At 56.4% G+C, this 12634-nt stretch overlaps 3 protein-coding genes across 3 annotated transcripts; 2 read left to right on the top strand and 1 right to left on the bottom strand.

Moving 5' to 3' along the window:
• Positions 1–752: 752 nt before the first annotated feature.
• Positions 753–1925, top strand: EAH_00050080 (hypothetical protein, conserved; the record flags this gene model as incomplete). The annotated part of the gene is made up of 1 exon (XM_013394312.1): positions 753–1925. One exon carries the CDS (start codon positions 753–755, stop codon positions 1923–1925), a length of 1173 nt encoding a protein of 390 aa, XP_013249766.1.
• Positions 1926–2032: 107 nt separating this feature from the next.
• EAH_00050090 (cyclophilin, putative) lies at positions 2033–4611 on the bottom strand (the record flags this gene model as incomplete). Its single annotated transcript, XM_013394313.1, has 3 exons — positions 2033–2060; positions 2654–3126; positions 3223–4611. The coding sequence occupies 3 exons, from the start codon at positions 4609–4611 to the stop codon at positions 2033–2035; spliced, it is 1890 nt and encodes a 629-aa protein (XP_013249767.1).
• Positions 4612–5828: 1217 nt separating this feature from the next.
• On the top strand, positions 5829–11671 carry EAH_00050100 (hypothetical protein, conserved; the record flags this gene model as incomplete). The annotated part of the gene is made up of 8 exons (XM_013394314.1): positions 5829–7453; positions 7700–7792; positions 8218–8267; positions 8445–9079; positions 9283–9323; positions 9843–9999; positions 10286–10358; positions 10749–11671. The coding sequence occupies 8 exons, from the start codon at positions 5829–5831 to the stop codon at positions 11669–11671; spliced, it is 3597 nt and encodes a 1198-aa protein (XP_013249768.1).
• Between the last annotated feature and the right edge of the window lie 963 nt (positions 11672–12634).

Here is a 12634-nt window from a genome sequence, read left to right on the forward strand (position 1 = left end):
CCTGCATAAACCCTCACAAACCCTAATAAACCAGCATCAACCCGTATAAACCCTCATTATATATTGGCCTCAAACCCCTATAAACCCTCACAAACCCTAGAACCCTAATGAACCCTCACAAACCCTAATAAACCTTCATAAACCCTTATAAACCCTCATAAACCCTTATAAACCCTTATGAATTCTCATAAACCCTTATAAAGCCTCATAAACCCGCATAAACCCGCTTTGTAGAGTGCCTATAAATAGAGTAAATTGAAATGATAAACATCTGTGCATTTGTTTTTTATTTATGTATATTTGTTTTTATATCTGCTGGTGTTGACCTGTGAAGGGTAGGTAAATGGGTTTATGCGTGAGTTTGCTGCTGCTGCTGCTGCTGCTGCTGCTGTTGCTGCTTCGGCCTTTGCGGTGCAGCAGCAACGTTTTCTGATGCGGAACTGACAGCCCAACTCCAGCAGCAGCAGCAGCAGCAGCAGACCGGGACCCTGCTGCGTGCAGATTCTGATGCTGCAGCATCCGTTGCTGCAGCTGCCGCCGCAACTCCAAGCTCTAGGCAGCAGCAGCAGCAGCAGCAGCAGCGGCTGCAAAGCGGAGTAAAGGGAGTTGTCTTCGAGTCAACGCGAGGCTGCTGGCGGGGGGTGGTGACAGACAAAGCCACAGGAAAACAGGTACAGCAGCAGCAGCAGCAGCAGCAGCAGCAGCAAAGTGTCCTTTGTTGCTGCTGCAGGATTAGCAGCAGCAGAAGCAAAATGTGTTTGTTGCTGCTGCAGGTCGTACGCAGATTCAGCGTCAGAAAGTATGGCCATGAAGATGCCCAGAGAAGGGCAGAGGAGTTTTGTCTGCAGCAGCAGCAGCAGCAACAGCAGCAGCAGTTGCTGCAGCTGACTGCACACTCGGAGGCAGCAGCAGCAGCAGCTGCTGCTGCTGCTGCAGCAAATGCAAATACTGCATTTACGGATTATGACCCGAAGCTGCTGCTCCTGCCAGACGTAGGAGTGCAGCAGCAGATGCTGCTGCAACTGAAGCGGGAGGCGGAGATGCAGCAGCAGCAGCAGCAGCAGCTTCTCGATCAGGCAGCAGCAGCAGCGCCGGGATCGGCTGCAGCTGCCTCCGGGCTACAGACTCAGCCGCTGCTCCTGGGTGCGCAGCAGCTGCTGGAGAGCAACAGCAGCAGCAGCAGCAGCGGGGAACCAGCAGCAGAAGACCCCAACAACAGCGAGGCGTTGCTGCGGCAGCAACAGAGGCTGCTGCTGCAGCATGAGTTGCTGCTGGCTTCTTGCGCGAGGCAGCAGCAGCAGCAGCAGACGGAGAAAGACGTAAGGGACACAGCTACAGCAGCAGGAGCAGCTGCTGCTGCTGCTGTGCAGCAAGATCAGCTGCAGTGCTTCCCTCTGCCGCTGCAGGAGTCAGGCTTGCTGCTGCAGCAGCAGGCAGCGAGCGGCCGGGCGCTGCAGCTGCTGTCTCTAAAGGAGGGCCCACAGCAGCAGCAGCAGCAGCAGCAGCTAACGGAGCAGTTGCAGCAGCAACTACTGCAGCAGCAATTGCTGCAGCAGCAACTGTTGCAGCAGCAACTGCTGCTGCTGCAGCAGGCTGACTGTCAGCAGACCCTCAGGCCTGAAAGTGAACCACCAGCAGCACAGCAGCAGCAGCAACAGCAGCAAGAGCCGCTGCAGCAGGAGCTGCAGCAGCCGCTTCATGAGGAGCAGCAGCAAGAACAACAGCAGCAGCAACAGCAGCAGCAGGAAGAAGGGTCGCAGCCCAGTGGTGTAGGAGAAACAGAGCTGCCTGCTGCTGCTGCTCTAGACGCAGCACCTGCTGCTGCTGCTCTAGACGCAGCACCTGCTGCTGCAGCTCTAGACGCAGCACCTGCTGCTGCTGCTGCTGCTCCAGATGCAGCAGCAGATGCCCCTAGAGATGTTTGAGCTAGCTGCAGAGTTTTGCTTGTTCGTTGCAGCAGCAGCTGCTGCTGCTGCTGCACGTGCTGCTGCTGCAGCTGCTTGGGCATTTGCTGCTCGGGTGTACTTATAACTTAAGATCCGTTTGAGTCTTTTAAAAAACTGAATGCGAAACGAAAACAATGTAGCAGCAGCAGCTGCTGCTGCTGTTGCTGCAACTGCTGCAGCAGATGTAGCAGCAGCAGCAGATGCTGTTTAGGGGAAGGGCACTGAAGTTAGAGGGGCTCTGATGATTGCTGCTGCTTGCTGCTGCTGCTTCTGGTTGCTGCTGTTTCTGACTGCTGCTGCTTCTGAATGCTACTGCTCCTGCTTGCTGCTGCTGCTGCTCCATATGCAGCAGCAGCAACAGGTGGCGGGGCACAGCAAGAAGGGCTTCTATCCCTTAGGGAAATTGGAACTGCAGCAGCACAAGCTGCTGCTGCTGCTGCACTACCTGCAGCAGCAGCAGCATCATTAATGCGGAGGAACCTCCGCCGCTGCCACCTACTGCTACAGCAGCTGCAGCAGCAGCAGTTGCAGCAGCTGCAGCAGAGGCACACCACTACCTGCTGCTGCTGCTGCTGCTGCTAAGGCTAAGCAACAGCAGCAGCAGCTGCTGCTGTACCAGACGCACAGCTCTACCTTCTGCTACTGCTGCTGCTGCTGCTAAAACTAAGAGCAGCAGCAGCGGCAGCAGCAGCAGCAGCAGCAATCACCAAGGTTTGAGTTCTCTGGGCCCCTGTGCGTCATAAGGCCCCGACTTAGCACGTAGTTTTTGCTTCGGGTCCTGCAGCAGTTTGCTGCTGCTGCTGCTGCGTAGAGGGTCGCTAACAGTAAGATTGTCTCTTGCTGCATCGAGCTTGTATGCTGTGCTGCTGTCTACGGCGAAGCAGAGGCCCCCAGTCTGCCACCAGTCTGCTGCTGTTGCTTCTGCATCTTCTGCTGCTTCTCCTGCTGCTTCTCCTGCTGCTTCTCTTGCTGCTGCTGCTGCTGCTGCTGCTTCTTCTTCTATTACTTCCTCTCTTACAAACAGCGGCTCCATAACCCGCTCTGCTGCGGCCTTAGCTGCTTCAACAGCCTTATCCCGCTTCTTCCCCTTGCTGTTGCTGCTGCTGCTGCTGCTGCTGCTGCTGCTGCTGCTGCTGCTTGGTTTGAGGCCCTTCCCTGTAGACTTCTGCATCGTTTGCAGCTGCAGAAAAAACAAAACACCAAAGTGATAGGAAGGGTTAATAAGAGTGTATTGTTGCTGCTTACTAGGGTTTAGGGTTTAGGGTTTAGGGTTTACCTGCTGCCTGAAGGCCTTCAGCTTCTCTAGGGTCTCCGCTTGTCGCTGCTGCGAGCTTCTCGATTGGCGCTGCAGCAGCACCAGCCGCCGCCGCTGCTGTGCAGCAGACAGCAAATCTGCATCTGGCAGTGCTGCAGCAGCAGCAGCAATATCACTCCGTGTGGGGGGGAGAGGGGCCCCCTTCCTCACCCCCATGCTCCAGCTGCTGCTGCTGCTGCTGCTGCTGCTGCTGGGTTTGTTGCGGCTCCTGCTCCTGCTCCTGCTCCTACTTCTCCTGTCCCTACTCCTGCTGCTGCTCCTGCTGCTGCTTCTGCTGCTGCTTCGGCTGCTGCTGTCGTCGAGCTCTTCATCAGCAGCAGCAGCAGGTCCTGCTGCAGCCCTCCCTTCAGCAGCAAGAGCAGCAACCCGCTCCCTGAGGCGCTGCGCTGCTAGCTGCTGCTGCTGCTGCAAAGGTGCATGCTTTGAAAGTTTAGGGTCTTGCAGCAAGTCATGTGCGCTGAGGGGTCCCTTCCGTTGCTGCTGCTGCTGCTCGTGCTGCTCGTGCTGCTGCTGCTGCTGCAGCTGTATGTCATCATCGTCTTCTGCAAAAGACAGCAGCGCAGCTTTAGCAACTGCGAGTTGCGGCCTCTTTTGCTGCTGCTCTTCCTCTTCTTCTTCTTCACCTTCTTGTTCTTGCTGCTGCTGCTGCTGCTGCTGCAGCAGCAACAAGTTTCTCGGTATGATATCTGTGAAGGGGTTTCTTAAGATCTCTATGCGCAGCAATATAGGGGGCTCTAGAGGCCTATCATATTTATCTACAGCAAGCTCATTAGCTCGCAGCAAATTAAATAAAGAGGGGCCCTTCACCTTGCCCATTAGGGTGTATCTTGAGTTTAAGCTGTCTGCTCTACCCAACGTAAAGAAAAACTGACTGCCTATTGAAGGGGGCCCCCCGCCTTCTTCATCTCTTCTTGCTGCACCCATCAAACCCCTATAACGAAATTGCAGTCGGGAATTCAGCTCCAGAGTCAAGGGGCCCCCTGCAACCTTAGGAAGCCCCCTCTTAGGGGCCCCCTTAGGGGCCCCCTGCTTAGGGGCCCCCTCCTGGGTGGCCCCCTTAGGGGCCCCCTGCTTAGGGGCCCCCTCGTGGATGGCCCCCCGTTGATCTTGTATGTCTTTGTCTTCTTGATATGCATCTTCATCATCGCCATCATCATCATCATAGATGCTGCAGCCGCCTCTCCCTGTACCTGTGGGGTCGCCGCCTTGCAGAATAAAGCCTTTGATTAATCTATGAAAAATAGTATTATTATAATAACCTTCAGCAGACAGCTGAAGAAAGCTACGCACTGTTCGAGGGGCCTCTCTAGCAAATAAATCAATATCAAAGGGGCCTAATGTTGTCTCCATCACTACACGAGCCGTTGGCTGAGGCTCGTGTACGTACACCTCAGACATTGTTGCTGCTGCTGCTGCTGCTGCTGCTGATGCTGCTGATGATGCTGCTGATGATGCTGCTGATGCTGATGCTGATGATGCTGTTAATTATGCTGCTGAAGATGCTGTGAGATAATGCTGCGGATGCTGTTGATTATGCTGCTGATGATGCTGCTGCTGCAGATAATGATAATGACGAAGATTATGCTGCTTCTCCTGATGCTGCTGCTGCTGCTACTGCTGCTCGGGTTAATGTGCAAACTTAGCACTGAGAAGCTGCATGCATCTGATGATGCTGCTGCTGTTGCTGCTCCGCTAATGGCGGCAGCAGCAAACGACCAAAAACGAAATAACTGAGGGAGCTTCTGTTGCTGCTGCCGCTGCTGCTGCTGGCGTGGCCTCTGCTGCTGCTGCTGCAGCTGCTGCAGCAGCAAAGGCTGCCGCTGTTGCTAGCGCTCCTACTGCAGCTGCTGTACCTGCCGATTCTTCTTCTTCTGCTGCTGCTGTTGCTGCTGCTGCTGCCGCTGCTTCGGTTGCAATTCTTTAAGACAGGCCGCAGAGGCAGCGCCTTGACGGGCTCGCAAACAGGAAGAAAGATATCCCCCCAAACCCTAAACCCTAAACCCTAAACCCTAAACCCTAAACCCTAATTACTTTACTACTGCTTCAACTCCGTCCTTCCATCCTTCTTGCATGCGCAGCAGCAGCGACCGGGCAGGGACTTCTGTTGCTGTTGCTGCGGCTGCTGCTGCTGCAGTGTTGCTGCTGCGGCTGCTGCTGCTGTTGCTGCTGCGGCGCACACACTTCTTGCATCAGTGAGGGTTTATTACAGTGAATTTAAAACCCTTATTACAAGCCCAAACCCTAAACCCTCAACCCTAAACCCTAGACTGGGGGCTGCGCTGCCTAGCGGCCGTAGTGGAGGCTTGACCCCATCACCTCCAGACGCCGTAAACCCTAAACCCTAAACCCTAAACCCTAAACCCTTGATACTAAATCTCGGGCTCAAAGACCCTAAATTCTAAAACCTAGGTGTTATCAACATCTTTCTTTTCTATTTTTAAAGCTTTTACCTCCTTTCAGCCGCAGCAAAGCGGCAAGACACCGGCTGGCAGCAGCAGCTGCAGCAGCAGCTGCAGCAGCAGCTGCAGCAACAGCAGCAACAGCAGCAGCAGCAGCAGCATCAGCCCATGGCGGGGAGGGGCTCGTCTGTGTCTTCGCTGCCTCGGGGGCACTCCCCCACGGTGCAGGGCAGCCGCAGAGGGCCCCTCCGCAGCAGCAGCAGTAGCAGCAGCAGCAGCAGCTGCAACAAGGCATCACCGGCCATGGGGGGCCCCCCAGAGGGTACCAAGCTGGTAGAGGGGGGCCCCCGTAGGGGCCTCCTGCGAGGCTCGCGAGCTGGAGGCACTCGCATGAGGCCCCTTGCGGAAGCACAGTCCTGCAGCAGCAGCAGCAGCAGCAGCAGCAGCAGCAGTAACAGCAGCCTTGGGGCCCTCAGTGGTGCTGCATTGTCCCCTGCTGGACTTGCTAGTGACCCTCAGCAGCAGCAGCAGCGGAAGCTCCGAGGACAATCAATTCTGTCTCCAGCTGCTGGCAGCAGCAAGGGGACAGCGAAGAGCAGAGGGGCTCGCAACCTCGTTTCTCCTCAGCGCAGCAGCAGCAGCAACAACAACAGCAGCAGCAACAACAGCAGCAGCAGCAGCAGCAGCTCAGCCGAGATGGAGGTGGACCAAAAGGCTTCACCGCCCCTGGGGGCCCCTGCTGCTGCTGCTGCTGCTGCTGCAAATTCACGCAAGTTAAAGCAGCAAAGAGTCGCTAGTGGGGCCCCCATACCATCTCCAGGGGGGCCCCCAGCAGCAAACAGGAGCACAAGCAGCCGCCGGAGGAAACCTCCGCAAAGCAGCAGGAGCAGCAGCAGCAGCAGGGGGCTTACTGCAGCAGCAGCAGAACAGCAGCAGCAGCAGCAGACCAGCAGCAAAACCCGTGCATGCACTCCTGTGCGTCAAGGTGCCTCTACAGCCGACAACAACAGCAGCAGCAGCAGCAGCCATGAACCGAGCAGCAGCAGCAGCAGCAGCAGCAGCAGCGACTCAGAGTATGATGAAGATTCAAAGGGGGCCTCCAGCCGCAAGGGGGCCCCCAGAAAGAAAGGGTGCAGCCCTCTGCTGCAGCGATCGGTAGCAGATAAGGTGTCTTTGCTGCAGCAGCAGACGTTGTCGCTTCCAGCAGCAGCGCCCGCAGCCAGCAGCAGCAGCAGCAGCAGCAGCAGCACTGCAGCAGCAGCAGCACTCGTCAGTGGGGGCCTTATATCTGGCTTAACTTTGTCTTCTTCCCCACTAAGAGAGGCCCCGGGCCTAAGACGCAAAACCCCTTCTTTGCTGCAGCTAGCGGAGTCTTCACCTATCAGCAAACACCAGCAGCAGCAGCAGCAGCAACAGCAGCAACAGCAGCTGTGTGGATCTGCAGATCAGGAGAGCGTTGATGCTGCTGCTGCACCTGCAGCAGCAGCAACAGCAGAAACAACCGCAGCAACAGCAGCAGCAACAGCAGCAGCAGCAGCAGCAGTTGATTCCGAAACAGATTTGCTGACAAAGACAGCACAGAATGAGGGGACGGGGGCCCTCGGAGACACCGAGGGAATTGTGGCTGTGCTGCGTCTTGCTGCAGCTGCAGCAGCAGCAGAACAACCCCATACGGCAGCAGAAACAGCAGCAGCAGCAGCAGCAGCGGGAGAGGCTTGCTGCAAGTTGAGGGCCGGAGACATCATTTACTTAGGGGGCCCCAACTGGAAGGGCCCATTCCCCCTTCACTGCTTGTGGGTTGCTGCTGCTGTTGAGTGCTGCTGCTGGTGCTGCTGCTATCGCTGCTGCTGCTGCTAGCAACGGTGTTACAGGCTCGGTTGCTGCTGCTATTGCTAAGTGTTGTTGTTGTTGCTGCTGCTTCTGAGTATTTCTGCTGCTGCTTCTTTTGTTGACGGGGATGTTAGAGTCTCGGCTGCTGCAGCAAAGTGCTGCTGCAGCAAAGTGCTGCTGCTGTTGCTTCGTGTGGTTTGTGTCTGCAGGAAGTGTGGGGGGGCCCGCGAGGTCTCTATCGAAGCAAAAGAAGCAAACGAAGGAAGTGCTGAGGGCCTCCAGTTGCTGCTGACGTCTGCAGAGTAAGCAGCGCAGCAGCAGCACCCAAACAGATACTCCCGCCCTGTGGGGGGGCCCTCATGAAGCACTGCTGCTGCTGCTGCTGTTTTCGTTGCTGCTGTTGGAGATGCTGCTGTTGCTGCTGCCGTTGTTGCTGCTGTTGGGGGTGTTGCCGTTGCTGCTGCTGTTGGTGGTGCTGTTGCTGCTGCTGCTGTTGGGGGTGTTGCTAGTGTTGCTGCAGCTGTTGGTGGTGCTGTTGCTGCTGCTGCTGCTGCTGCTGCTGTAAGGCGACCGCTGGGGCCCTTTCTGCTGCTGCATCTTCATGTGCTGCATGCGTTATTATATATATGGTGCATAAACATAAACAAATTAATTGCTGTTTTATTATGAACTGCTGGGGAGAGAACAGCAGCAAACGGTCGAGGTTTTGCTGCTCTGTTTGCTGCAGCAGCAGCTGCCCCCATCGTCTTCACCACGGAGAAATCATCAGCCTCTCGAGTAAGCAGCAAACCCTCAGCAGCAGCAGCAGCAGCAGCAGCAGAAGTAGCAGCAGCAAGAGTAGCGGCAGCAGCAACAGCAGCAAAGAAGGTGCTTGCAGAAGAGCTTTATATGAATGAAATCAGGGTTTAGGGTTTAGGGCTTAGGGTTTAGGGTTTAATGCTGCGCTTTATGCAGAATTGCCGGAGGCACCCCCTCACGAATGCGGCCTTCGGCTGCAGGTCCTGTTCATGGGCAAGCAGCAGCAGCAGCAGCAGCAGCAAAAGCAGGAAGAAGCGCAACAGAAACAGCAGCAGCAAGAAGTGCAGCAGCAGCAGCAGCAACAGCAGCAGCAGCAGCAACAGCCGGACACCCACAGCGGTGGAGCTGTGGTTTCGCTGCTGCGTTCATTCATGAAGCCCTTCGTTAGAGCTGCTGGCGGCGAGCAGCAGCAGCAGCAGCAGCAGCCACAGCAGCAGCAGCAAGAAGAAGAGGTGCAGCAACGTGTAGAGGAGCAGCAGCAGCAGCCACAGCAGCAGCAGCAAGAAGAGCAGCAGCAGCAAGAAGGCCAAGACACGGAGATTTGGTTTGATGCGGTGACATCGCAGCGCAGCAGTCCCTTTGTCTCTTCTACTGACCTGCAGCAGCCCCAATTAAGCAGCAGCAGCAGCAACGGCAGCAGCAGCAGCATGGAAGCAGATGCTGCAGAAGCAACAGAAGCAGCAGAAGCAGCAGAAGCAGCACCTCAAGCAGCAGAAGGGAAGCTGGTTTTGCTGCAGCTTGTTGAAGTCTTAGAGAGCCAAGCGAAAACCAACAAGACGCAAGACCACGCCGTACGTCCTGCTGCTGCTGCTGCTGCTGCTGCTGCTGCTGTTTAGAGGCGCTGTTGTTGCTGCAGCTGCTACCGTTTAGTGGTGTCGTTGCTGCTGCTGCTATGTTGAAAGGGTCTTGTTTCTGCTGCAGCTGCTGCTGCAGCTTCTGCTGCAGCATATCTAAGTATGTTCCTGCTGCTGCTGCTGCTTCTGCTGCTGCTCAGAACCCCAGCAGCCCGCTGCTGCGGCCTGTGGCTGATCTTCGGTGTGGAGGTGCGGCGGCGTAAACCCTAAACCCTAAACCTCCGCGAGTGTAGCTGCAGCAGATGCGTCTTAGCAGCTTCTCTAGCAATCTAACAGCTTACTGCTGCATCTGCTACTTCTGGATCTGCTGCTGCTGCTGCTGCTGCTGCTGCTTTGCTGCAGAGGGGCCCCGCAGCCCTCTTTCTCTGATGGGTCGGGGCCTTACTTCTTCACCTTCTAAACCCTTATCTCTTTGGGGGTCTCAAGGAAGTCTGTCTCCTTTGAGGTTCTCCCAGCCTGCTGCAGGGCAGCTGCTGCTCTCCGCCAGTCAGGAGGCCTTCAAGTAGGGTTTAGGGTTTAGGGTTTAGGGTTTAGGGTTTAGGGCTGGGCGCTATTGAGTTTAGGGTTTATTAGGGTTTATGATTGTTTTTTAGGGTTTAATCTCCACTGGGTGAATTGAGGGTTTAGGGTTTACTGCTTAGGAGGGTTTAGGGTTTAGGATTTTAGGGTTTAGGGTTTAGGGTTTAGGGTTTGTGCGCAGGGGCCCTTCTCAGTCTCAGCAGGGCCGGGGCCCCTCCGAGGTTTCGCCTTTGCGCATGCAGGGTTGGGGGCCCCTAGAGGGTAGGCGGGGGGCCCCCAAAAGCCCTTTGAGGGTTCATGTGGGGGCCCCTGAAGTTGTGTTAGAAGTTGCTGCTGAGGTGCGCGCATCCCCTCAAACAGGAGGCCCCCCTAGCAAACAAAACCCTCAGGGGGGCCCCCATAGCAAACTAAACCCTCAGGGGGGGCCCCAGGGCAAACTAAACCCTCAGTGGGGCCCCCAGGGAAAACAAAACCCTTTTAGGGGGCCCCCCGGCAGAGAAAACGAACCCTTAGGGGGCCCCCAAAGAAGACACTCAAAGCGGGAAGCCAGGGGCCCCTTAGGGGCCCCTCCTATACGGCTGAGGGTTTAGGGTTTAGGGTTTAGGGTTTAGGGTTTGTGTGCAGGCGGTGGTTTCTTGGGATGCAGATATAGGGGAAGTCAGGCGTTTGGTTCAGCAAGTCTTAGAGCGGAGATATGGTGAGGCTAAGGGGCCTCCTAAACCCTAAACCCTAAACCCTAAACCCTAATCTTGCTTTTGGGGGCCCGCTGGCTGCATCTCAGGGGCCCCCAGCCTCTTTCTAAGCAGCCCTGGACCCTTTCTGGGGCCCCTTCAACGTACTCTACACTCCTTGCGAGGGTTTAGGGTTTAGGGTTTAGGGGTTAGGGGCCCCTGCATGGCTAAGAGGGTTCTTCAGTAGAGGCTGAGGTCCTAGGGGGCCCCTACTAATACACCCCCATAACATTGTAGGGGGCCCCCCCAGCATCCAAGGGCGAGGGGGCCTCTCTCTCTGTCTCTCTCTGTCTCTCCCTCTCTGTATATATATAATATATATATATGCTCTTTGTTGCTGCATTTGTTGTGTATAGGAGCATCGCACAATGCTGAATTTGATTTATTATCGAGGCCGTCGGTCTCATCTAAGGAAGGAGGGGTTGGGGGCCCCCAGGGGCCCCAAGGGGGCCCCCCTGGGGGCCCCCCAGCGGGGCCCCTGGAGGCGCGGTGGGTCTTTGAACTTCCAGCAGTGGAGGGCCCCTCAGTACCGTTTGCTGCTGATTGCATGCGTTTGGGGGCCCAGGGGGCCCCCTTGCAGCCCGACGAGGGTTCTTGTTTGCTTAAGAGCGCACTCGCTGCTTACTTCAGGGTTAGAGGGGCCCCCCCTAGGGCCCCCCCCGTTGACCCTGCGAGTGCTGCTCCCCCGTCTGAGCCTGCAGCACCAGCAGCAGCAGCAGCAGCAGCAGCAGTAGATCCGCATATATCTCAAGCCCTTCAGGACCTAAGGAGGCCCAGCGAGGAGTTAAATGCCTTAGACGAAGATATCTCTTCACCAGATGCAGATATTATACACCCCAGTTCTCCCCTCATACAAAACGGGGGCCCCCATGATGCCCCCCTTGGGGGGCCCCCACAGGGGCCCCCCGTAGAGACACTTCAGGGGCCCCGAAAGTCTGTAGAGACAGCCCAGACACATCACCAGCAGACAGTTGGAGGGCCCTCTTCCTTAGAAACGCCTGAGGGGGGCCCCCCTCCTTCTTCAGAAACGGCTCAAGGGGGCCCCCCTCCTTCTTCAGAAACGGCTCAAGGGGGCCCCCCTCCATTAGAAGTACCTAAGGGGGCCCCCCCTTCTTTAGAAGCACCTCAGGGGGCCCCCGAGGAGTCATCTTCCTTTCAGGCAGCAGAGGTTGGGGGGGGGCCCCTGACAGACACTGCAAAAGCAACAGCCCAAGAGCTTGAGCTCTCTTCTGATGCTGCAGCTTTACAATCGAAGGGGCCCCCAACCCCCGTAGACTAATGTGCGGGGCCCCTGGAGGGGGCCCCTACAGACGGGGGCCCCTGAACGGGAGCCCCACATATCGGGAAGGGGCCCGTGAAGGGGGGCCCCACAGCTGGAGGCCCCCTAAGGTAGGCCCCACAAATGGGGGCCCTTAAGGTAGGCCTCAAAGATGGGGGCCCCCTAAAGTAGGCCCCATAGATGGGGGCCCCCTAAGGTAGGCCCCATAGATGGGGGCCCCACAGATGGGGGCCCCTGAAGGTAGGCCCCACAGATGGGGGCACTCTTAAGGGGGGCCCCACAGATGGGGGCCCCTTATGGGGGGCCCCACAGATGGGGGCCCCTTATGGGGGGCCCCCTGAAGGGGGCCCCTTAGGAGTGCAGGAGTTTGGAGTGGATGCTAAGCCCTGCAGCCGAGTTTGTATGCGTCGCTGCCTAGGGTGTAGCAAACCCTAAACCCTAGCGGTGATAGGTTTGATGATGTTTAAAGGTTAATCCTCTATGCTTTTATTTTGCTGCACTTGCGGTGTATAGACGCTGCTAGGGTTCGTGCTGCAGTTGTTACAGTTTGCTGTTGTGGTTATTGCTACTGTTGCTGCTGCTGCTGCTGTTTAAACCCTTAGAGGGTACCCCTAGTCAATAGCTATGCTCCCCGGGGCCGTATGCTTCAGTTACTGCAGCAGCAGCAGGTGCTGCAGCAGCAGCAGGTGCTGCTGCAGAAGAAAGCAGCAGGAGTACGCTGATGACGTTATTGAGGTTGCTCTTGCAACGTTTCGCTGCTGCGATTCAGCAACAGCAGCAGCAGCAGCAGCAACAGCAGCAGCAACAGCAACAGCAACAGCAGCAGCAGCAACTGCAGCAAGGACGATGAATAGAACTACGAGATACCTCTGCCTTCTCTCAGCACTGACAAAAACAAAAGCGAGTATAAACACAAAACACCATTTAGTTATTTAGGGTTTAGGGCTTTTTAGGGTTTAGGGT

Source organism: Eimeria acervulina, genomic scaffold, assembly GCF_000499425.1.
Source record: "Eimeria acervulina Houghton genomic scaffold, Eah_scaff827, whole genome shotgun sequence".
In the NCBI taxonomy this organism is placed as follows: domain Eukaryota; phylum Apicomplexa; class Conoidasida; order Eucoccidiorida; family Eimeriidae; genus Eimeria; species Eimeria acervulina.